This window comes from Bombina bombina, chromosome 1 (assembly GCF_027579735.1).
Source record: "Bombina bombina isolate aBomBom1 chromosome 1, aBomBom1.pri, whole genome shotgun sequence".
In the NCBI taxonomy this organism is placed as follows: domain Eukaryota; kingdom Metazoa; phylum Chordata; class Amphibia; order Anura; family Bombinatoridae; genus Bombina; species Bombina bombina.
In genome coordinates, this window is record NC_069499.1 from 9,028,390 (window position 1) to 9,054,628 (window position 26,239).

Here is a 26,239-nt window from a genome sequence, read left to right on the forward strand (position 1 = left end):
GGGAAGTTATGGTCAGTATTACTGCTCCTGTAACCAGGGAAGTTATGGTCAGTATTACTGCTCCTGTAACCAGGGAAGCTATGGTCAGTATTACTGCTCCTGTAACCAGGGAAGTTATGGTCAGTATTACTGCTCCTGTAACAAGGGAAGCTATGGTCAGTATTACTGCTCCTGTAACCAGGGAAGCTATGGTCAGTATTACTGCTCCTGTAACCAGGGAAGTAAGGGATTAAATGCTTACCGGATCCTTCTTCACAGAGGAGAGGATTTAACATAACTTAATAAATAACTATGTACATGAGAATGTAGTGCGAAATAACCACAGACAAACTTTTATGGGAAAAATTTTGTGACCGTCACAGGCCATAAAATTTTATTAACCTAACAAACTAGATAGAACTGATAGAACTGAAAATATATATGGCGGCATAGAGATCAGATACCCAGAACAGCAGGAGATCACCGGCCCAACGGGAACAGCAGCAGAGGGTTCTCTGCCCAAAGGAGATGACGCTGAGGGGTTGCAGAGATCACGTGACCATCCCTCAAAAGGGAGGAAGGAGGGTTACCGTCACGTGCACGTGAGGGCCTACCCTCCTCCCCGGAAGTCTGGCCATCACTCACCCCTAGCGACCTTCTCCTGCGCAACCGGACCGAGGATCTCCCGCCGCCAGGGTGAAAGAAGATCTTCCACCTAGATAAGGATTCCCTGTTACCAAGCCGTGTAAACCGCATAACAGGGAGAGGAGATCCATATCCTACAGTAATGGCTTATTGGGCCTAGGGTGAGTAGCCATAGCCCTGCCATTAAGGTGCCGTCGAAAATACACATCATTAAAACATTACAAAAGGGGAAGGGAGGGAGGGAAAAAACTGCTTCAGCCAGGATCCGGAGAAGAAGAGGAAGTTGCAAGGGAGAACTTGGCTTATCTACTGGTAAGGAGGGGCCTACCCTAAATTGCAACAATGTTGCACCCAGCACCTTCCCTCTCTCTTCTAACCCACTCTCCTACAGCCTTAACCCTTAGACTGCTCCAGGCTTATACTAAGCCCTACACTGCATTAAGGGATTAAATGCTTACCGGATCCTTCTTCACAGAGGAGAGGATTTAACATAACTTAATAAATAACTATGTACATGAGAATGTAGTGCGAAATAACCACAGACAAACTTTTATGGGAAAAATTTTGTGACCGTCACAGGCCATAAAATTTTATTAACCTAACAAACTAGATAGAACTGATAGAACTGAAAATATATATGGCGGCATAGAGATCAGATACCCAGAACAGCAGGAGATCACCGGCCCAACGGGAACAGCAGCAGAGGGTTCTCTGCCCAAAGGAGATGACGCTGAGGGGTTGCAGAGATCACGTGACCATCCCTCAAAAGGGAGGAAGGAGGGTTACCGTCACGTGCACGTGAGGGCCTACCCTCCTCCCCGGAAGTCTGGCCATCACTCACCCCTAGCGACCTTCTCCTGCGCAACCGGACCGAGGATCTCCCGCCACAAGGAAGCATTTTAATGGTACCCTTGCCGCCAACCCACAACCCGATTTACAGGAGGGGTAACAGAGCTCTCTGAATGTCCCCTATGAATAAATCCAGCCCCACATCAGAAAGGTGAACTTTATCCCTTCTATATAGCTCGGTTCTATCAGCCGAAATGGCTTCGTGCCGTACCACGAAGCCACCTGACCCAGTGACGGTTTTCGCTACAGACGCATTGATCTTCTTCCTAACCCGGTATGCCGCCGTATGGGCCGACATATGCCTCCAGTGGAGACGGGGTATTATATGGGACCACCCTATCATGACCCCCGGGATGCGTACTCTTAGCCACCCAATGTCTGCCTGCATAACCTTAATCAACTGTAAAACTGGTATGGCCCCCACATCGTTACCCCCTAGGTGAAGAATAATAATGTGAGGCTTCCCCCAGCGTACCAGGGCCTCGGATATGGTTCCTGCTAATTGGGGCCAGCACATCCCCCTATCACCCAACCACCTAACGGATGCCTTGTTGGTAGGGAGACCTAGGGATTGGCCAAATGGGAGGGACGCACAGCGTAGGGAGGCCCAGTGGACAAAGGAGTGGCCCACAATCCAGATTCGCTTCACCCCGGGGGTAGTGCCTGTGGAGACAAACATTTTAGTATCCTGAATTAACATCTAAACATTAAACAATTGGACGGACATAGGTTCTGAAACAATTGGACCGCCAACGCCCAATACGTTTTATGTCCTCGCACGAGGAGCCCGCTTGCGCAGCGTTAGTCGCGGCCCCTATGCGAAAAGAGTGCGGGGCAAGTCTGCTAGCGTCCAGCCCCGCCTGGACTGCCGCCAATTTTAGGACCCTACCGAACTGAAATTTGGAAAGGGATCTGCCGTCCGCATGGACCAGGAATTGCCCCGGGCCAGGCGGCCTTTGAGCCAGGTAAAGATTAACGCAGTTAACCGGGCAGCATGCGCTGTTCACCTGAGGGTGAACGGGGATCCAGGTTCCCTTACCCTCCTGATCTGTCTTTGATCGCGGCAGAAAAAGAAGTAAGGAATCAGGGGCAGCTCTAACATGTTGCAATTGTATACCTGCCCCAGACGCCTGCTTGGAGGGTGCTACTACCTCACTAACTCTAAGAGCGGCGGCAAAGGCCAGATTAAACGCAGTTTTGAAGAGTAGGGCTTCAAAATCTGATCTACAGACCACGTCGAGCGCCAAGAGCAAACGCTCCAGGCGGTCGCGGGTGATGGGTTCGCGCGTGTCTATTTTCCGCTGCTGCGATCTGCCCCAACCCTTGATCACCTGCCTAATAAAAAAGGAATTGGTTGGGTCAGGAATGGCTAATGCCCTATAGAAAAATGAGAGGGCGGCCAATTTGGACTGTATTGCCCCCTGACGTGCCCCAGAGGCATGCAAACTCACCAGCCAATCATGTAAGTTGTCCCTAGACCCCTGAGCAGCGTCGGCTCCCCTGGACGCACAGAAATCGTCCCATTCAGACCACATGCGGGCATAGGCGTGCCAAGTGGATGGTGCTAAGGAGGAGCGGACCAACGGCAGTAAGGCTATCCAGGAAGGACGAGCTGCCAAAGGAAATCAGGACAGCGTAAGCCCACGGCTGCAGCTGTGGGGGCTAACTTGCGAAATGTCGCCCATTCGAATCGTGACAGGGCGTCAGCTACAACATTGTCGACGCCCGGGACATGACGGGCCTGGAACTGGATGTTAAGGTCCAGACAGCGCAACACCAGGTGGCGCAGCAAGGTAATGACCTTTGCTGAGGTGGCTGACAAGTTATTGATCGCAAAGACCACACTGATGTTGTCTGTCCAGAACACAACAGTCCTGTTCGACAACTTCCCACCCCACAGCTCGACCGCCAAGACCACGGGGAATAGCTCCAGGAGAGTCAGGTTTCGAGTAAGGCCCGCCGGGGCCCAGGACTCCGGCCAGGGCTCCGCGCTCCACTCTCCCTGGAAATAGGCCCCGTAACCGTGCGAACCAGCTGCGTCAGTGAAAAGGTGCAGTAACTGGCTAGACATGGGAGGGGTACGCCAGACCCGAATCCCGTTAAATCGCGTGAGAAACTGTTCCCAGACTACCAGGTCAGCCAGCAATTCACTCCCTAGGGTTATCTTTGATTTCGGGTTTGACCTACCACTGAGCTGTCTTTCCAGTCTACGGTTAAAAACCCGACCCATGGGGATAACTCTGCAAGCGAAATTAAGCAAACCTAACAGGGATTGTAACTGTTTCAGGGAAATAACTGCATTAGAGACTGCCGCTCTGACCGCCTCAAGCATGCCCTGAACTTTATCAGGTGGCAACCTACAGAGCCGAGCCTGGGTGTCGATTTCGATTCCCAGGAAAACTAAACAGGACGCGGGGCCTTGCGTTTTGTCCTCTGCTAGGGGCACCCCGAAATGTCTCATGACGCTGCGCATGATGTTCATTGTGGATAAACAATCATCGGAGCCTGCTCTCCCTACAATGAGAAAATCGTCCAGGTAGTGTGCTATGGGATCGCTGCCCACTTCTGAAGCTACGACCCAATGAAGGAAACTACTGAACGCCTCAAACAAGGCGCATGACAAAGAGCAGCCCATGGGCAGGCAGCGATCCACGTAGTACACACCTGCAAACTTACAACCCATTAGATGGAAAACTGAGGGGTGGAGTGGAAGAAGCCTAAATGCCGACTCAATGTCTAGTTTCGCCAATAGAGCACCATGACCCGCCCTCCTGACCAGGTCTAGTGCGCTATCAAAGGATTGATAGCGCACCGAGCTGAGTTGGGGGTCAATGGCATCATTGACTGAGCTACCCTTTGGGTACGACAGGTGCTGAATGAGGCGAAACTTCCCTGGCTCTTTCTTGGGAACCACCCCCAACGGGGAAATGACCAAATCAGGTAAAGGTGGGGCAGCAAAGGGGCCCGCCATTCGCCCTAAAGTCACTTCTTTATTAATTTTATCCCTCACCACTTGGGGGTGTTGGTATGCTGAAATAAGGTTCCTATTAAATCTCTTACCCTTGATTTGCCTAAATGTGGGGATATGAAAACCAAATGAAAAACCCTCCCATAACATACGTGCCGCCGCCTGGTCTGGGTAAGCCCACAACCATGGTGCCATGGCATGTACATTAATTGGCGTTTCCGCCTTTCTGGCCCAAGTTTGCTGAAGGGGGCTTATTGGTCTGGTCCCTTCGCTTGATGCAGTCACTGCCAGGGTGTGGACCAGAGCAGTACCTGCAGACATGTCTGAAGGTGCATGCGCTACCCTTTTCGCATTTTTTGTCCTGGAAGGGCCAGCAGGTTCCCCCCCGTTTCCTGCTTCTGGTATTGCGAAAGGACTGCTGCGCTGATTGCTGAGTTGAAGTTGCAGCAGCGGGTGCACCCCCTTTTGGGTCCATTCGCTGCCACAACTGGTTGTCAGTAGAGTCAAAAGTCAGGGAAGGATTTCCTGCCATTTTCCTCCTGAACTCAGCATCATATTCCCTCCACACACCTTCACTGTGATTACGCTGAATCCAGTGAATAGTGTCCGTGTATTTTAGGATAGGCAAACTCTGGGAGGGGTACTTTTCGATATAACAGGAGGAAAAAACCCTGAAGCACTGGAGCCACTCATCAAAAGTGTCTGGGCGTTTAAATTTTTTAGGCCCTGTTCCCTCATCGCTCCTCTCTCTCTGCCTATACGCCTCCACCGAAAGGTCAAAGATATTAACATATTTTCCACGGTGGATTCTACTGACCACCTTTTTGCGCAGGTGTCTATGCAATGAGTATATTTTTCCTGGGCTTGCGTCCCCGTAAAGGGCTGCTCGCCTTTCGGAGATGGCCCTGGTAGGGAGAGGTTCAGCTGGCACCTCTGTAGATGGGGTTTGCGGGGCGTTGTTACTGGCGCTGTCCTGCTTAGTATCTGGCTTGACCCCCCTCTTTAAAATTTTCTTAATCATTCTAAACATTTTCTTCTGACCTGCCCCTTGTAAACCCAAGGAAGAGTCAGTCTCAGACCCTGAGTCAGAAGAGGATGAGTCAGAGGAAGAATGGTCATTGTGTGTAAATAAAGCATTCTCACCGTGACTAATGGCAGGAGGTCCCTGACCCATGCTGGAAACGGGCTGGCCTGCTGGCTGGTTTTGGAGGGCGAGTCCTGAAGACCCTTGCTGTGCAGTGGAAGTGGTGGCTGCTGCTCCTGCTGTAATGCTGCTTGGAACTTCTGCATCCGCCCCACTCATGACTGTGGCAGTGTTGGTCCGTGTTTTTGCTGCACTTTGTGATCCAATTGCCCCCTGCAAAAGAGAAAGAATTTGGCGAGCACTTTGCCCAATGGATGTGTCTGGATTATCAGTAGCAAGGGGTGGATGAGCTATATGAAGTGGTGTATGAAATCCCTGACTCACTGACTGTCCATTCGCAGATGACTGAGCATTCACACCCTGCTGGTCTACAATAGGGTTATGGCATGCCTGGCTTATTGATTGTGCATGGTTTAATGAGTGTGCATGAGCGCCCTGCGTGGCTGCAATGGGGGAGTGGATACCCTGATCAAGGGGTTGTACTCCTTGTATGCCTAACATAATGGGATGTTGTAGCTGGCTTAAAGATTGCCCATTCGCATTATGTATGCCAACCAGGGGTGTATTATATCCCTGAGGAGCTGCTTGTACGTTCACACCATTCAAAGCCGCATTCACACCAATGGGGGATGGTAAATGATGAGACGGTAAATGATGCTCAATGTTTTGATTAACATGCATACTTTGCACATTGCCTTGATTCACATGCAGGCTATTATTAGACACAATATCATGCGGCTGAGCGGCCACTTGCACTAAACCACTATCAGCCCTGTGTGGGTTAATAACATCGGGAGCGGCCTGCTGAACGGCATTTGCGTTATGTCCCATTTGTATAAACTGTAATGGCCTCATTGCCCTGGAAGGGTTAACTCTGCGTGTCCCCCTACCCCTATCACTGGCTATCTGCCTGGTACTACCTCTTATGATGGAGCGACCCCTTTGATGCCCCTGAGGATTAACGTTCAAATTTGCCGTTCGCTTGCGCAGTTTGCTTGCGCTGTTAATGCCCCTCTGACCCCCCACTGATAACCCGCCAACGGCCAAGGACGGCTCTCGGTGCTCACCTGCGAGTGGCGTTGCCCCGGGAGCCGATGTCCTTGTGACCGCGCGGGAATCTGCCAAGCCGGAAGTGCCGATGTCCGCTTCCGGTGACGTCACTAACATGGCGTTGACACCGGAAGTCGGACCCGGACCACGCGGCTGGCGAAGGAGATCGCTAGGCCCCGGGGGGAGCAGCATAGGCCCTGGGATGGCATGGGCCTCGGGTATGGTGCGACCAGGGGCAAGTCCGGGTGTTGAGGGCTGAGGGGCCGTTACAGGGGCCATGTTCCGGCCGGGCTGGGGACCGCGTGTTGCCACGTGTGGTGCCTCAATGAGAGGTGTGAAAGGGCGATGCCTGCTGGGGGTAGTTAAAGCAGGATCCGGATCCTGACTAGAAGGATCAGGAGGGAAAACAGCTGGTGTCACACTGGGCCCTGGGGAGGCTGCAGCCATAGCGGATATTATGTTTTTCAATAGGTCAGAAACTGCTGACATAGCAGCAGGGGGTACAGCACTTAAAAATGAGGCCTGTACACTATCAAGGGGTAAATTAGCCTGCTGGGTCTGCAATGCTTGAGGTCTGGGGGATTCCTGAGCTAACTCAATATCAATAGGTCCCTGCTCTTCCACATTATGAACCTGGGCTGACACAACAGTAGTATATTGAGTTGGGGGAATGATATCTAAATCCTCCTCAGAAATAGATTGAACACTTATCTTTATTTTTTCTTTTGCAGGTGCAGGAGGTTCCTGTTCCGACTGGTAACGTCTGGGAGGCAGAGTGGAACGCCTGGAACGATGCATAGCTGCACTGGTGATGACAGAACTGCTAAGAAAAAACTGCTTCAGCCAGGATCCGGAGAAGAAGAGGAAGTTGCAAGGGAGAACTTGGCTTATCTACTGGTAAGGAGGGGCCTACCCTAAATTGCAACAATGTTGCACCCAGCACCTTCCCTCTCTCTTCTAACCCACTCTCCTACAGCCTTAACCCTTAGACTGCTCCAGGCTTATACTAAGCCCTACACTGCATTTATGGTCAGTATTACTGCTCCAGTAACAAGGGAAGCTATGGTCAGTATTACTGCTCCTGTAACCAGGGAAGCTATGGTCAGTATTACTGCTCCTGTAACAAGGGAAGTTATCGTCAGTATTACTGCTCCTGTAACCAGGGAAGCTATGGTCAGTATTACTGCTCCTGTAACCAGGGAAGTTATGGTCAGTATTACTGCTCCTGTAACCAGAGAAGTTATGGTCAGTATTACTGCTCCTGTAACCAGGGAAGTTATGGTCAGTATTACTGCTCCTGTAACCAGGGAAGTTATGGTCAGTATTACTGCTCCTGTAACCAGGGAAGCTATGGTCAGTATTACTGCTCCTGTAACCAGGGAAGCTATGGTCAGTATTACTGCTCCTGTAACCAGGGAAGCAATGGTCATTATTACTGCTCCTGTAACCAGGGAAGCTATGGTCAGTATTACTGCTCCTGTAACCAGGGAAGCAATGGTCAGTATAACTGCTCCTGTAACCAGGTAAGCTATGGTCAGTATTACTGCTCCTGTAACCAGGGAAGCTATGGTCAGTATTACAGCTCTTGTAACAAGTTAAAAATGGATATATAAGAAACTGCGCCTGGAATCTAATCTTAAAGCTCCTTCACAGGTAATCTTCCCTATAATTACCGTATATAATTATAAAGTGACAAAACAATATGGAGTTTAGGAGCGCTGTAAGCTAAATGAGATAGTCTGGAGACCTCTATACAATTTAACAAAAGTACATTTATTTAAAACATAAAAACATAAATAAATATATATATAGCAATGATATATGTTTGGGACGTCTCCCTGGATTTAAAATAAGCAATGTTATGTTATATAAAAACAATTCAATATTTGCGTTCTGGTGATCTTTCTAAATAATTCCACCTTTCTAATTTTATTTTCCTTATTCCACCTTAATAATTTTTTGCCGCAGTTTTTGTGGCTTTTTTCTCAGTGTTGCTATTTTCAATCAAAAATTAACAATGTCTCTCTTCATAATTCAATAAATTGTAATAATGTAATTCACTTGTCTTTACACTGTCTCTTGATGTTTTCTATAACTTGTAAACTTTGCTGTAATAAGGATAGTTCTGTTTATGTATAAGGATGGGCTTACCGGGTCTTCTGACACATCTGTGTCTGATGGAATCAAGGTGTTTCTTACCGGTATATGTTTTCTGCCTTTCCTCTTTGCATAAAGCAAGTATTTTTGGTATCGAAACCTGGACCACGTTCCTGCGTGTATGGGTTTCTTTTATGCTGCCGGCTTGAAGCAACTTTTACCCCTGCAGTTAGGGTTCTGTGTTTCCCGGGCAGCCTCCTGAGACAGGTATTCGCAATGCATGCCTCCAGCGTGTGTGTGAGAACTCGGACTTGGATTTACAAACGGCCGTTTGTTTTAAGCTTTCTTTCCCTCTGCTTCTTTCAAAGCGGGGTAAGTTTAGTGGATGTCCAGTTCTTTCTAGTGTAGAGAACGTCTACGCGTTTCGCCAATAGGCTTTATCAAAACGGATGATGTTAGTTGTTACACCGGCATTTTAAAAAGCCCTCCTTCCATTTTGATTGGTTGATAGGTATTCTGTTCTGATAGGTGTCTTTAAAAAGGTGGATTTCTCTGATTTCTATAAGGTGGAATCTTTTTGCTTCTTTCTTTGTTACTTTATAAGAACTTTAGATATCCCATGTTTACGGCTTTGTATAAGGTGGAATATTTTTGCTTTTTTCTTTGTTATTTTATGAAATCTTTCTGTATCTGATATATTTGGCTTTTTCAACAATATCTAAGTTTGGAATTCTTATCATACGGTGGAATTATCAACCTTTTACTTCATATCGTGATTATAGATACCTATATTCGTTTCTATTGTACTAAACTTTTTGTATATATGTGGAAAATTAACGATCACCGTATGATAAGAATTCCAAACTTAGATATTGTTGAAAAAGCCAAATATATCAGATACAGAAAGATTTCATAAAATAACAAAGAAAAAAGCAAAAATATTCCACCTTATACAAAGCCGCAAACATGGGATATCTAAAGTTCTTATAAAGTAACAAAGAAAGAAGCAAAAAGATTCCACCTTATAGAAATCAGAGAAATCCACCTTTTTAAAGACACCTATCAGAACAGAATACCTATCAACCAATCAAAATGGAAGGAGGGCTTTTTAAAATGCCGGTGTAACAACTAACATCATCCGTCTTCATAAAGCCTATTGGCGAAACGCGTAGACGTTCTCTACACTAGAAAGAACTGGACATCCACTAAACTTACCCCGCTTTGAAAGAAGCAGAGGGAAAGAAAGCTTAAAACAAATGGCCGTTTGTAAATGCAAGTCCGAGTTCTCACACACACGCTGGAGGCGTGCATCGCAAATACCTGTCTCAGGAGGCTGCCCGGGAAACACAGAACCCTAACTGCAGGGGTAAAAGTTGCTTCAAGCCGGCAGCATAAAAGAAACCCATACACGCAGGAACGTGGTCCAGGTTTCGATACCAAAGATACTTGCTTTATGCAAAGAGGAAAGGCAGAAAACATATACCGGTAAGAAACACCTTGATTCCATCAGACACAGATGTGTCAGAAGACCCGGTAAGCCCATCCTTATACATAAACAGAACTATCCTTATTACAGCAAAGTTTACAAGTTATAGAAAACATCCAGAGACAGTGTAAAGACAAGTGAATTACATTATTACAATTTATTGAATTATGAAGAGAGACATTGTTACTTTTTGATTGAAAATAGCAACACTGAGAAAAAAGCCACAAAAACTGCGGCAAAAAATTATTAAGGTGGAATAAGGAAAATAAAATTAGAAAGGTGGAATTATTTAGAAAGATCACCAGAACACAAATATTGAATTGTTTTTATATAACATAACATTGCTTATTTTAAATCCAGGGAGACGTCCCAAACATATATCATTGCTATATATATATTTATTTATGTTTTTATGTTTTAAATATATGTACTTTTGTTAAATTGTATAGAGGTCTCCAGACTATCTCATTTAGCTTACAGCGCTCCTAAACTCCATATTTACTCCATATTGTTACTCTTGTAACAAGGGCAGCTATGGTCAGTATTACTGCTCCGATTCCAGGCCAACTAGGGTCAGTATTAATGAACAGTGCAGGTTACCTGTTGCTAGTTATAATCCGCCAGAACACTTGTTCTATAAAACATTAGCGCAGGGAAAGCGCTTCATTTACTGCAGATTTATGTGCCGTATTTTCCTCTCTATTGAAGCATTTCTGATCTGCTCCATGTAACATTTTTCTCTCCTGTTTAACAATCTAGAAGGACCCACAAGTGCGTTAAATTATATTGCTCTTAAGTTTGCATTAACTCGCTAATATATGAAGCCTTTTTTTAATAAGTCTGTGGCAGCCGACTGCGCTTTACGTTTTATTGCCATTTTATAGGAACCTGATTAATATTACATAAGTAACTGGCAAGGAAATATTATAGTTACTGTAGCATTGTAAAATGATAATTTACTGAGTGCTCTTTTGCTTTCAATCCCTTTGTACTTAAACAGAACTGAGGAAACTTGTTCATTGTGTCAAACCTTCGTGTTTTTTCATTTTCCCTTTTATATTTCTACTGTGTAACCATCATCTTTAGAGAACAGTTTTGCTTTATCCCCAGACAATGACTAAGGCCTCTAGTTATCAACGTGTCTACTTACCTGCCTTCGCCGGCCCCAATACGCCGGCCTAAGCTCGCCTCAAATCGTCGCTGCGAACCTGAATACGCTTGCAAAAGTTATCAAAAAGCTGTCAAAAAGCCGCGCACCAAGGGCGATGAGCAGCGGACTGTGATAGTTATCACTCATCCGATCTCGCTGCTCTTCGGCTTTTTTACAGCTTTATTGATAAGCTGTCTCTAAGCACCCACACTAAACTACACTGTTCTACCCCCTATACTGGCGTCCCCGGAGCCCCCCGCAACTAAATAAAGTTATTAACCCCTAAACCGCCGCTCCCGGACCCCACCGCAACTATAATAAATGTATTAACCCCTAAACCGCCGCTCCCAGACCCCGCCGCCACCTACATAACACCTATTAACCCCTATCCTGCCCCCCCCCATACCGCCGCCACCTATAATAAATTTATTAACCCCTATACTGTGGATCCCGGACCCCGCCGCAACTAAATAAATTGTTTAACCCCTAAACTGCCGCTCCCGGACCCCGCCGTCACCTATATTAAACTTATTAACCCCTAATCTGCCCCCCCTACACTGTCGCCACCTATAATAAAATTATTAACCCTTAAACTTAAGTCTAACACTAACCCTAACACCCCCCTATCTTAAAGGGCCACTTGAAGTAAATTTTTTCTATGCCTGTTACAAACTAACTACCCCAAATACGCTTTTTATCAATAGCATTTCATTAACATATCTGTACCATATATCAGAAATCTTGTCTGCAAATTTAATTGTTTTCCAAACCCACTCCGTGGGTATCCTTTGCTCTGTACCAATCCGTTTACAATACCTAGGTTTCAAAATGGCGCTTTAAACACAAAGTTATTGGTTTAAGTATTTTGAACATGCAGTGCTGAAAATAGTGGGCAGGATAACGTGACATCATCGGCGAATAAAAGATATAACTTTTAGAACGTTATGAAACTTCGTTTTGGAGAAAATATAGGTCAGTAGGTTTTAATTAGTGTTTATTAACTTTAATATGTTAGTTGTTTAGCTTAAAAATTATAACAGAAAGTAATCCTTTAAGTATTAATTAAATAAATCTAAATAAATATAACTCTTATTAAATTAATTATTCCTATTTAAAACTAAATACTTACCTATAAAATAAACCCTAAGACCTAGATTTGGAGTTTGGCGTTAGCCGTGAAAACCAGCGTTAGAGGCTCCTAACGCTGGTTTTAGGTTACCGCCGGTATTTGGAGTCACTCAAAATAGGGTCTAACGCTCACTTTTCAGCCGGGACTTTTCCATACCGCAGATCCCCTTACGTCAATTGCGTATCCTATCTTTTCAATGGGATTTTTCTAACTCCGGTATTTAGAGTCGTTTCTGAAGTGAGCGTTAGACATCTAACGACAAAACTCCAGCCGCAGGAAAAAAGTCAGTAGTTAAGAGCTTTATGGGCTAACGCAGGTTTATAAAGCTCTTAACTACTGTACTCTAAAGTACACTAACACCCGTAAACTACCTATGTACCCCTAAACCGAGGTCCCCCCACATCGCCGACACTCAAATAAATTTTTTTAACCCCTAATCTGCCGACCGCCACCTACGTTATCCTTATGTACCCCTAATCTGCTCCCCCTAACACCGCTGACCCCTGTATTATATTTATTAACCCCTAATCTGCCCCCCTCAACGTCGCCTCCATCTGCCTACACTTATTAACTCCTAATCTGCCGACCGCAAAGCGCCGCCACTTACGTTATCCTTATGTACCCCTAATCTGCTGCCCCTAACACCGCCGACCCCTATATTATATTTATTAACCCCTAATCTGCCCCCCTCAACGTCGCCTGATCGGAACAGCCAATAGAATGCGAGCTCAATCTGATTGGCTGATTGGATCAGCCAATCGGATTGAACTTGATTCTGATTGGCTGATTCCATCAGCCAATCAGAATATTCCTACCTTAATTCCGATTGGCTGATAGAATCCTATCAGCCAATCGGAATTAGAGCGACGCCATCTTGGATGACGTCCCTTAAAGGAACCGTCATTCTTCAGTTGGACGTCGCCGGAAGAAGATGGGTCCGCGGTGGAGGTCTTCAGGATGGAGCCGGTCGTCATCGGATGAAGATAGAAGATGCCGCTTGGATCAAGATGGTTGCCGGTCCGGATCGCCTCTTCTTCCCGGATAGGATGAAGACTTTGGAGCCTCTTCTGGACCTCTTCAGCCACCAGATGATGGATCGCCAACCCCCGCTTGGGTTGGATGAAGATTTTGGAGCCAGGACGGATCGGTGATACCCGGTTAGGTGAAGACAAGGTAGGATGATCTTCAGGGGCTTAGTGTTAGGTTTATTTAAGGGGGGTTTGGGTTAGATTAGGGGTATGTGGGTGGTGGGTTGTAATGTTGGGGGGGGGTATTGTATGTTTTTTTTACAGGCAAAAGAGCTAAACTTCTTGGGGCATGCCCTGCAAAGGGCCCTGTTCAGGGCTGGTAAGGTAAAAGAGCTTTTAACTTTAGTAATTTAGAATAGGGTAGGGCATTTTTTATTTTGGGGGGCTTTGTTGTTTTATTAGGGGGCTTAGAGTAGGTGTAATTAGTTTAAAATTGTTGTAATATTTTTCTTATGTTTGTAAATATTTTTTTATTTTTTGTAACTTAGTTCTTTTTTATTTTTTGTACTTTAGTTAGTTTATTTCATTGTAGTTATTTGTAGATATTGTATTTAATTAATGTATTGATAGTGTAGTGTTAGGTTTAATTGTAGGTAATTGTAGGTATTTTATTTAATTAATTTAATGATAGTATAGTGTTAGGTTTAATTGTAACTTAGGTTAGGATTTATTTTACAGGTAATTTTGTAATTATTTTAACTAGGCAACTATTAAATAGTTATTAACTATTTAATAGCTATTGTACCTGGTTAAAATAATTACAAAGTTGCCTGTAAAATAAATATTAATCCTAAAATAGCTACAATGTAATTATAATTTATATTGTAGCTATATTAGGGTTTATTTTACAGGTAAGTATTTAGCTTTAAATAGGAATAATTTATTTAATAAGAGTTAATTAATTTCGTTAGATTAAAATTATATTTCATTTAGGGGGGTGTTAGTGTTAGGGTTTGACTTAGCTTTAGGGGTTAATCCATTTATTAGAATAGCGGTGAGCTCCGGTCGGCAGATTAGGGGTTAATAATTGAAGTTAGGTGTTGGCGATGTTAGGGAGGGCAGATTAGGGGTTAATAAGTGTAGGCAGGTGGAGGCGACGTTGACGGGGGCAGATTAGGGGTTAATAAATATAATATAGGGGTCGGCGGTGTTAGGGGCAGCAGATTAGGGGTACATAGGGATAATGTAAGTAGTGGCGGTTTACGGAGCGGCAGATTAGGGGTTAAAAATAAAATGCAGGTGTCAGCGATAGCGGGGGCGGCAGATTAGGGGTTAATAAGTGTAAGGCTAGGGGTGTTTAGACTAGGGGTACATGTTAGGGTGTTAGGTGCAGACGTAGTAAGTGTTTCCCCATAGCAAACAATGGGGCTGCGTTAAGAGCTGAACGCGGATTTTTTGCAGGTGTTAGGTTTTTTTTCAGCTCAAACAGCCCCATTGTTTCCTATGGGGGAATCGTGCACAAGCACGTTTTTGAGGCTGGCCGCTTGCATAAGCAACTCTGGTATTGAGAGTTGAAGCTGCGTTAAAAATGCTCTACGCTCCTTTTTTGGAGCCTAACGCAGCCATTCTGTGGACTCTCAATACCAGAGTTATTTTTATGGTGCGGCCAGAAAAAAGCTGGCGTTAGTTTTTCGGGTCGTTACCGACAAAACTCCAAATCTAGCCGTATGATAGCTACAATATAACTAATAATTATATTGTAGCTATCTTAGGATTTATTTTTATTTTACAGGCAAATTTAAATTTATTTTAACTAGGTACAATAGCTATTAAATAGTTATTAACTATTTAATAGCTACCTAGATAAAATAAAGAGAAATTTACCTGTAAAATAAAAACTAACCTAAGTTACAATTACACCTAACACTAAACTATCAATAAATAAATTATTCCTGTTTAAAACTAAATACCTGTAAAATAAACCCTAAGATAGCTACAATGTAATTAATAATTACATTGTAGCTATTTTAGGATTCATATTTATTTTACAGGTAACTTTGTATTTATTTTAACTAGGTAGAATAGTTATTAAATAGTTATTAACTATTTAATAACTACCTAGCTAAAAGAAATACAAAATTACCTGTAAAATAAATCCTAACTTAAGTTACAATTAAACCTAACTCTACACTATCATTAAATAAATTAAATTAATTAACTACAAGTAGCTACAATTAAATACAATTAAATAAACTAACTAAAGTACAAAAAATAAAAAAAACTAAGTTACAAAAAATAAAAAAATATTACAAGATTTTTAAGCTAATTACACCTAATCTAAGCCCCCTAATAAAATAACAAAGCCCCCAAAATAATAAAAGTCCCTACCCTATTCTAAATTACGAAAGTTAACAGCTCTATTACCTTACCAGCCCTTAAAAGGGCCTTTTGCGGGGCATGCCCCAAAGTATTTTCAGCTCTTTTGCATGTAAAAAAATACAACCCCCCCCCCCCCGACATTAAAACCCACCACCCACATACCCCTACTCTAATCGGATTGAACTTGAATCTGATTGGCTGATTCAATCAGCCAATCAGATTTTTCTACCTTAATTCCGATTGGCTGATAGAATCCTATCAGCCAATCAGAATTCGACGGACGCCATCTTGGATGACGTCATTTAAAGGTACCTCATTCGTCGTTCAGTCGTCGGCCGGGATGGATGCTCCGCGTCAGTGGAGAGAAGATTCAAGATGCCGCTTGATGGAAGATGCTGCCCGATGGAAGAAGACTTTGCTGCCGCTTGGATAAAGACATCGCTGGGATGAAGACCTCTTCTTTGCCGCTTGGATAGACATCGCCCGGATCGGATGAGGAGTTCGGCCCGGTTGGATGAAGACAAGGTAGGGAGATCTTCAGGGGGGTAGTGTTAGGTTTATTTAAGGGGGGTTTGGGTTAGATTAGGGGTATGTGGGTGGTGGGTTGTAATGTTGGGGGGTGGTATTGTGTTTTTTTTTTTCAGGCAAAAGAGCAGTTTTCTTTGGGGCATGCCCCCACAAAAGGCCCTTTTAAGGGCTGGTAAGGTAAAAGAGCTTTGAACTTTTTTTTAATTTAGAATAGGGTAGGGAAATTTTTTTATTTTGGGGGGCTTTATTATTTTATTAGGGGGCTTAGAATATGTGTAATTAGCTTAAAAATCTTGTAATCTTTTTTTTATTTTTTGTAATTTAGTGTTTGTTTGTTTTTGTAATTTAGTTTAGTTTAGTTTAATTGTATTTTTAGATAGATATTTGTAGTTTATTTAATTTATTGATAGTGTAGGTGTATTTGTAACTTAGGTTAGGATTTATTTTACAGGTAATTGGGTAATTATTTTAACTAGGTAGCTATTAAATAGGTAATAACTATTTAATAGCTATTATACCTAGTTAAAATAATTAACAATTTACCTGTAAAATAAATATAAATCCTAACATAGCTACAATGTAATTATTAATTATATTGTAGCTATCTTAGGGTTTATTTTATAGGTAAGTATTTAGATTTAAATAGGAATATTTTAGTTTATAATATAAATTAGATTTATTTAATAAGAATTTAGTTAGGGGTGTTAGGGTTAGATAGAGTTAATATAGTTAATATAAATACTATAGTAACTATATTAACCCTAATATAATTAGGGTTAATATAGTTAATATATATAATGTAATAACTATATTAACTATAATATACTTAGGGTTAATATAGATAATATAGCTGGCGGAGGGGTAGGTAGATTAAATTAGGGGTTAATAATTTTAATATAGATAGCGGCGGTGTAAGGGGCTTATATTAGGGGATAATACCATTAATATAGGTGCGGCGGTGTAGGGAGGGCAGGTTATAGGGCAAAAGAGCTGTTTACTTTGGGGCAAAGCCCCGCAAAAGGCCCTTTTAAGGGCTGGTAATAGAGTTTATTACTTTATGGATATTAGATTAGGGGTTAATAATATTAATATAGCTGGCGGCGGTGTAAGGGGTCAGATTAGGGGATAGATCAGGTAGATGGCGGCGGATTTAAGGGCTCACAGTAGGGGGTTAGTTTATGTAGATGGCGGCGGTTTAGGGGTTAAATACTTTATTAGGGATTGCGGCGGGGGATCGCGGTTGACAGGTAGATAGACATTGCGCATGCGTTAGGTGTTAGGTTTTATTTAGCAGATCGCGGTTGACAGTTAGACAGACATTGCGCATGCGTTAGGTGTTAGGTTTTATTTAGCAGATCGCGGTTGACAGTTAGATAGACATTGCGCATGCGTTAGGTGTTATGTTTATTTAGCAGCTAGTTTAGAGAGTTACGGGGCTCCAATAGTCAGCGTAAGGCTTCTTACGGCTGCTTTTTGTGGCGAGGTGAAAAGGGAGTAAGATTTCTCCATTTTCACCACGTAAGTCCTTACACTGTATATTGGATACCAAACTGCGCGGGTTTGGTATACCTGCCTATGGTCCAAAAAACTACGGGCGACAGCAGAAATATACGCGCGTAACTTCTAGGTTACGCCGTATATAGGATAACAAACCCAAGCAAATATTGGCGTCGCCAGCTTTTGCGGGTGACGATTTTTATCGGATCGACCCCTTGATAACTAGAGGCCTAAGGCTTTTCCTTTAGACTATTGAGTCTTTATTACATGCACAGTGCAGCTTCTAACACTGGGTCATCCGACCACAGCATCCATTATTGACTAGATGTGGTGCCAGAGGAGGCATTCGCTGTTTAACCTCCTAATGTTCTTATTGTTGTGCAATAAAAGATTACCAGTAAAATCAGTTGTGTAGTAAACTGGGAATCTCTCAGCCTTCCCTGCCCTGTGCCCACCCTGACAGATTGACTTGAAGCCCCTGGGCAGAAGCAATACTGTATCCAAACCACAATAGGTCAACAGGAAATGCCCTAAAGGTGGCACCAGAACTGAGCACTTGTTAAATCAGTCATTGCCTAGTTAAGTTGGGCGTAATATCTTCTTTCCACGTTAAATCCTAATATTTTCTTTCCCCGACATTCCAATTAAAATTGTTCTGCGATAGCCGCTCTCTTTCCTCTTCTGCACAAATGCATAGAAAACAAAAATACTAGTATTGAGGCTGGTTTCCCCTCAGAGTACAGTGATTGGCAGAAGGATGGTATATTGGGTATGGTTGTGATTCTTTGTTCACCTAATGGGAATATATAAATACTTATATTCTGTTTATGTCTATAGGCTACAGTACCTACCCTGTACTACTACTTGTGTAATGTTACTGTTTATTCAGTTACATAATGATCACTACACTTGGTACAATATAAATATACACTGTTAAAGTCTATAGGCTACAGTACCTACCCTGTACTACTACTTGTGTAATGTTACTGTTTATTCAGTTACAGAGTGATCACTACACTTGGTACAATATAAATATACACTGTTTATGTCTATAAGCTACAGTACCTACCCTGTACTACTACTTGTGTAATGTTACTGTTTATTCAGTTACGGAGTGATCACTACACTTGGTACAATATAAATATACACTGTTTATGTCTATAAGCTACAGTACCTACCCTGTACTACTACTTGTGTAATGTTACTGTTTATTCAGTTACAGAGTGATCACTACACTTGGTACAATATAAATATACACTGTTTATGTCTATAAGCTACAGTACCTACCCTGTACTATTACTTGTATAATGTTACTGTTTATTCAGTTACAGAGTGATCACTACACTTGGTACAATATAAATATACACTGTTTATGTCTATAAGCTACAGTACCTACCCTGTACTACTACTTGTGTAATGTTACTGTTTATTCAGTTACAGAATGATCACTACACTTGGTACAATATAAATATACACTGTTTATGTCTATAAGCTACAGTACCTACCCTGTACTACTACTTGTGTAATGTTACTGTTTATTCAGTTACAGAGTGATCACTACACTTGGTACAATATAAATATACACTGTTTATGTATATAAGCTACAGTACCTACCCTGTACTACTACTTGTGTAATGTTACTGTTTATTCAGTTACAGAGTGATCACTACACTTGGTACAATATAAATATACACTGTTTATGTCTATAAGCTACTGTACCTACCCTATACTACTACTTGTGTACTGTTACTGTTTATTCAGTTACATAATGATCACTACACTTGGTACAATATAACTATACACTGTTTATGTCTATAAGCTACAGTACCTACCCTTTACTACTACTTGTGTACTGTTACTGTTTATTCAGTTACATAATGATCACTACACTTGGTACAATATAACTATACACTGTTTATGTCTATAAGCTACAGTACCTACCCTTTACTACTACTTGTGTAATGTAACTGTTTGTTCAGTTACATAATGATCACTATACTTGGTACAATATAACTATACACTGTTTATGTCTATAAGCTACAGTACCTACCCTTTACTACTACTTGTGTAATGTAACTGTTTATTCAGTTACATAATGATCACTACACTTGGTACAATATAACTATACACTGTTTATATCTATAGGTTACAGTACCTACCGTGTACTACTACTTGTGTAATGTTACTGTTTATATTGTACCAAGTGTAGTGATCACTCTGTAACTGAATAAAGAGTAACATTACACAAGTAGTAGTACAGGGTAGGTACTGTAACCTATAGATATAAACAGTGTATAGTTATATTGTACCAAGTGTAGTGATCACTCTGTAACTGAATAAGCAGTAACATTACACAAGTAGTAGTACAGGATAGGTACTGTAGCTTATAGACATTAACAGTGTATATTTATATTGTACCAAATGTAGTGATCACTCTGTAACTGAATAAGCAGTAACATTACACAAGTAGTAGTTCAGGGTAGGTACTGTAGCTTATAGATATAAACAGTGTATATTTATATTGTTCCAAGTTCAGTGATCATTCTGTAACTGAATAAATGGTACAATATAACTATACACTGTTTATGTCTATAAGCTACAGTACCTACCCTGTACTACTACTTGTGTAATGTTACTGTTTATCCAGTTACAGAATGATCACTGAATTGGAACAATATAAATATACACTATTTATGTCTATAGGCTACAGTACATACCCTGTACTACTACGTGTGTAATGTTACTGTTTATTCAGTTACAGAGTGATGACTACACTTGGTACAATATTAATATACACTGTTTATGTCTATAAGCTACAATACCTACCCTGTACTACTACTTGTGTAATTTTACTGTTTATTCAGTCACAGAGTGATCACTACACTTGGTACAATATAAATATACACTGTTTATGTCAAAAAGCTACAGTACCTACCCTGTACTACTACTTGTGTAATGTTACTGTTTATTCAGTTATATAATGATCACTACACTTGGTACAATATAAATATACACTGTTTATGTCTATAAGCTACAGTACCTACCATGTACTACTATTTGTGTAATGTTACTGTTTATTCAGTTACATAATGATCACTACACTTGGTACAATATAAATATACACTGTTTATGTCTATAAGCTACAGTACCTACCCTGTACTACTACTTGTGTAATGTTACTGTTTATTCAGTTACAGAGTGATCACTACACTTTGTACAATATAAATATACAATGTTTATGTCTATAAGCTACAGTACCCACCCTGTACTACTACTTGTGTAACTGTTACTGTTTATTCAGTTACAGAGTGATCACTACACTTGGTACAATATAAATATACACTGTTTATGTCTATAAGCTACAGTACCTACCCTGTACTACTACTTGTGCAATGTTACTGTTTATTCAGTTACAGAGTGATCACTACATTTGGTACAATATAAATAGACACTGTTTATGTCTACAAGCTACATTACCAACCCTGTACTACTACTTGTGTAATGTTACTGTTTATTCAGTTACAGAGTGATCACTACACTTGGTACAATATAAATATACACTGTTTATGTCTAAAAGCTACAGTACCTACCCTGTACTACTACTTGTGTAATGTTACTGTTTATTCAGTTACAGAGTGATCACTACATTTGAAACAATATAAATATACACTGTTTATGTCTATAGGCTACACACTTGGTACAATATAAATATACACTGTTTATGTCTATAAGCTACATGACCTACCCTGTGCTACTAGTTGTGTAATGTTACTGTTTATTCAGTTACAGAGTGATCACTACATTTGGTACAATATAACTATACACTGTTTATGTCTTTAAGCTACAGTACCTACCCTGTACTACTATTTGTGCAATGTAACTGTTTATTCAGTTACATAATGATCACTACACTTGGTAAAAAATAAGTATACACTGTTTATGTCTATAACTTACAGTACCTACCCTGTACTACTACTTGTGTAATGTTACTGTTTATTCAGTTACAGAGTGATCACTACACTTGGTACAATATAAATATACACTGTTTAGGTCTATAAGCTACAGTACCTACCCTGTACTACTACTTGTGTAATGTTACTGTTTATTTAGTTACAGAATGATCACTGAATTGGAACAATATAAATATACACTATTTATGTCTATAGGCTACATTACCTACCCTGTACTACTACTTGTGTAATGTTACTGTTTATTCAGTTACAGAGTGATGACTACACTTGGTACAATATTAATATACACTGTTTATGTCTATAAACTACAGTACCTACCCTGTACTACTACTTGTGTAATTTTACTGTTTATTCAGTCACAGAGTGATCACTACACTTGGTACAATATAAATATACACTGTTTATGTCTATAAGCTACTGTACCTACCCTATACTACTACTTGTGTAATTTTACTGTTTATTCAGTCACAGAGTGATCACTACACTTGGTACAATATAAATATACACTGTTTATGTCTATAAGCTACAGTACCCACCCTGTACTACTACTTGTGTAACTGTTACTGTTTATTCAGTTACAGAGTGATCACTACACTTGGTACAATATAAATATACACTGTTTATGTCTATAAGCTACAGTACCTACCCTGTACTACTACTTGTGTAATGTTACTGTTTATTCAGTTACATAGTGATCACTACATTTGGTACAATATAAATAGACACTGTTTATGTCTACAAGCTAAATTACCTACCCTGTACTACTACTTGTGTAATGTTACCGTTTATTCAGTTACAGAGTGATCACTACACTTGGTACAATATAAATATACACTGTTTATGTCTATAAGCTACAGTACCTACCCTGTACTACTACTTGTGTAATGTTACTGTTTATTCAGTTACAGAGTGATCACTACATTTGAAACAATATAAATATACACTGTTTATGTCTATAGGCTACACACTTGGTACAATATAAATATACACTGTTTATGTCTATAAGCTACATGACCTACCCTGTACTACTACTTGTGTAATGTTACTGTTTATTCAGTTACAGAGTGATCACTACATTTGGTACAATATAGCTATACACTGTTTATGTCTTTAAGCTACAGTACCTACCCTGTACTACTATTTGTGCAATGTTACTGTTTATTCAGTTACATAATGATCACTACACTTGGTAAAAAATAAATATACACTGTTTATGTCTATAACTTACAGTACCTACCCTGTACTACTACTTGTGTAATGTTACTGTTTATTCAGTTACAGAGTGATCACTACACTTGGTACAATATAAATATACACTGTTTATGTCTATAAGCTACAGTACCTAGCCTGTACTACTACTTGTGTAATGTTACTTTATATTCAGTTACAGAGTGATCACTACACTTGGTACAATATAAATATACACTGTTTATGTCTATAAGCTACAGTACCTAGCCTGTACTACTACTTGTGTAATGTTACTTTATATTCAGTTACAGAGTGATCACTACACTTGGTACTGTCACACTCGATCCGCTCATCGCCGTGTCACCGCGGCTCACGGATCTCCTCTGTGTCTCACGTCACATTGCCTAGCAACGTGACGCGGTTGTCTGAACACTCCTCCAGACCTCGGCGTCTCTCTCTGCCTTCAAAAACCTGGCGGGAGATCTTCTCGGGGCCCGTTTGTCTTCCTGACTCAGAGCTGTGTGAGTACTTTGTCAAATCTGACTTCTGGATATTTGACCTTTGCCTGCCTGAACTTGTTATTACCTAAAACCTCAAACTGTCTACTGATTTATTGACCCTTGTCTGCCTGACTATGCATTTGCTTTATCTAACCTGCTAAAAGGAATACCTCTCTGTTTATTTGCTAACCTGCTTAAAGGGACATTTGCTTTATCCAAACCTGCTAAAAGGATTACCTCTCTGTTTGTTTGTTAACCTGCTTAAAGGGACATTTGCTTTATCCAAACCTGCTAAAAGGATTACCTCTCTGTTTGTTTGCTAACCTGCTTAAAGGGACATTTGCTTTATCTAACCTGCTAAAAGGAATACCTCTCTGTTTGTTTGCTAACCTGCTTAAAGGGACATTTACTTTATCCAAACCTGCTAAAAGGAATACCTCTCTGTTTGTTTGCTAACCTGCTTAAAGGGACACTTGCTTATCCAAACCTGCTAAAAGGAATACCTCTCTGTTTGTTTGCTAACCTGCTTAAAGGGACATTTGCTTTATCTAACCTGCTAAAAGGAATACCTCTCTGTTTGTTTGCTAACCTGCTTAAAGGGACATTTACTTATCACCTGCTAAAAGGAATACCTCTCTGTTTGTTTGTTAACCTGCTTAAAGGGACATTTGCTTTATCCAAACCTGCTAAAAGGATTACCTCTCTGTTTGTTTGTTAACCTGCTTAAAGGGACATTTGCTTTATCCAAACCTGCTAAAAGGAATACCTCTCTGTTTGCTTTCTAACCTGCTTAAAGGGACATTTGCTTTAATCATTCCTGAGTGGGCCATGTCCTGGATATTTCTCAGTGTGCTAGCATGTGTTTTTACTTTTCACGCTAGCAGTTGGGTTGAATCCTGGCTGATCCTGTACGGCTGACATTACAAACAGGCCAAAAATGGACCCCACTGAATTATCCATGGCCGTGACCCACCAGGGACAGTTATTGGGATCTCATGCTACCCACTTGCAATCCTTGGACGCAAAGTTGGATCAGATAACTACTTTACTTCAGAATATGGCTGCTCCTATACCTCCTAATCCTATTCCTTTGGAGCCCTCTCCTCCTAAGAATCCTACCAATCAGTCACAAGGTCAACTCAGTCCGAGGATACCCCTTCCGGACAAATATGATGGGAATCCTGAGGATTGTAGAGGTTTTCTGAATCAGTGTCGCCTTCATTTTAGGAATAGTCCTCTTCTCTTTGCAACCAACTCTTCTAAAATCACTTTCCTTAAATCCTTAATGAAAGGTAGAGCCTTAGCCTGGGTATCACCTTTGCTTGAAAAGAATGATCCAATACTCCAGGATGTGGATACATTCCTCTCTGTCTTTTCAAATGTCTTCGATAAACCGGGGAGGTCCGCCGCTGCCGAAGCTTCCCTCCTAGACTTACGACAAGGTGGTCATCAATATGCCATTGAATTTCGCACCCTAGCTTCTGAGACTACTTGGAATCAAGGAGCTCTAAGAGCAGCTTTTCGTAACGGACTCTCTGAATGTCTCAAAGATGAGTTTGTCTATCGTGAACATCCAGAATCTCTAGAAGCTTTGATAAATCTTTGTATTTGCCTCGATTCCAGATACCGCGAACGCCAACAAGAAAGAGAAAGAAGTCAGAAATCTTCTAATCGACCTTTTCGTCTGATTCCTCGCCCTGTAACTCCCGCTTCTCCACCTTCCGACCAGGTTGAACCAATGGAAATAGGCACCATTAGATTAACCGAAACTGAACGTCTGAGGAGACGCTCTCTTGGACTGTGTTTTTACTGTGGCCTTAAAGGACATTTATTAAAGGATTGTCCTACCAGACCGCTAAAAGCCAGGGCTTAACTTCTGTCCAGGGAGCTGAGTTAAGCCAAATAGGATTTCATTCCCTCAATAATAAGCTTTTTGCTCCGGTTTCTCTTCAAATTGGAGGAGACAAGATTCATGCTCAAGCCCTTATTGACTCGGGTGCTGGAGGAGTCTTCATCGATTCCACATTTGTAACTTCTCACTCTATTCCCTTAAGTAGAAAGGAGTATTCTATTCCTGTCTCCACTGTTAGTGGAGATCCTTTGGGACCCGGACTTATCCAGTTTGCTACTAGACCCATTCTCTTTTCTGTAGGAATTCTTCATTCAGAGACAATATGTTTTGACGTTATCTCGACTCCTCAATTTCCCATAATTTTGGGTCTTCCCTGGCTCCAGTTACATAATCCTGTCTTCTCTTGGACTCAAGGTGAACTCACTTCCTGGGGATCTGCATGTCAAAATAGTTGTCTTCAAATACCCACTAAAGTGCCTCTCACTATTGCTCTCACTACTGACACTTCTGGGTCGTTACCCGCACCTTATCAAGATTTTGTTGATGTTTTTTCCAAGAAAGAAGCAGAACGTCTTCCCCCTCACCGTTCTTTTGACTGTCCCATTGATTTACTTCCTGGTGCTACCTACCCTCGTGGCAAGACGTATCCGCTCTCAAGGCTTGAGAATGTAGCCTTGGAGGAATATATCCAAGATAGTTTGGCTAGAGGTTTTATTCGACCTTCCTCTTCTCCTCTAGGGGCAGGTTTCTTTTTTGTGGGAAAAAAGGATGGAGGTTTGCGACCTTGTATTGATTACCGGGGTTTGAATCAAATCACAGTCAAGAATAGTTACCCCTTATTCCTGAACTGTTCACCTAT

At 41.6% G+C, this 26,239-nt stretch overlaps 1 protein-coding gene across 3 annotated transcripts; it reads right to left on the reverse strand.

The window, feature by feature from the left end:
• Positions 1-1,172: 1,172 nt before the first annotated feature.
• On the reverse strand, positions 1,173-6,322 carry LOC128644531 (uncharacterized). Of its 3 annotated transcripts, XM_053697123.1 has the most exons (3): positions 5,585-6,322; positions 2,925-3,085; positions 1,173-2,136 (listed from the first exon to the last, which is right to left on the reverse strand). In XM_053697123.1, exons 1-3 carry the CDS (start codon positions 6,264-6,266, stop codon positions 2,119-2,121), a joined length of 861 nt encoding a protein of 286 aa, XP_053553098.1. In that variant the 5' UTR covers positions 6,267-6,322; the 3' UTR covers positions 1,173-2,118. The 3 variants fall into 3 exon arrangements, with proteins under 3 accessions (XP_053553098.1, XP_053553092.1, XP_053553087.1); XM_053697117.1 differs by lacking the exon at positions 2,925-3,085; XM_053697112.1 differs by having other exon boundaries at positions 2,925-6,322.
• Between the last annotated feature and the right edge of the window lie 19,917 nt (positions 6,323-26,239).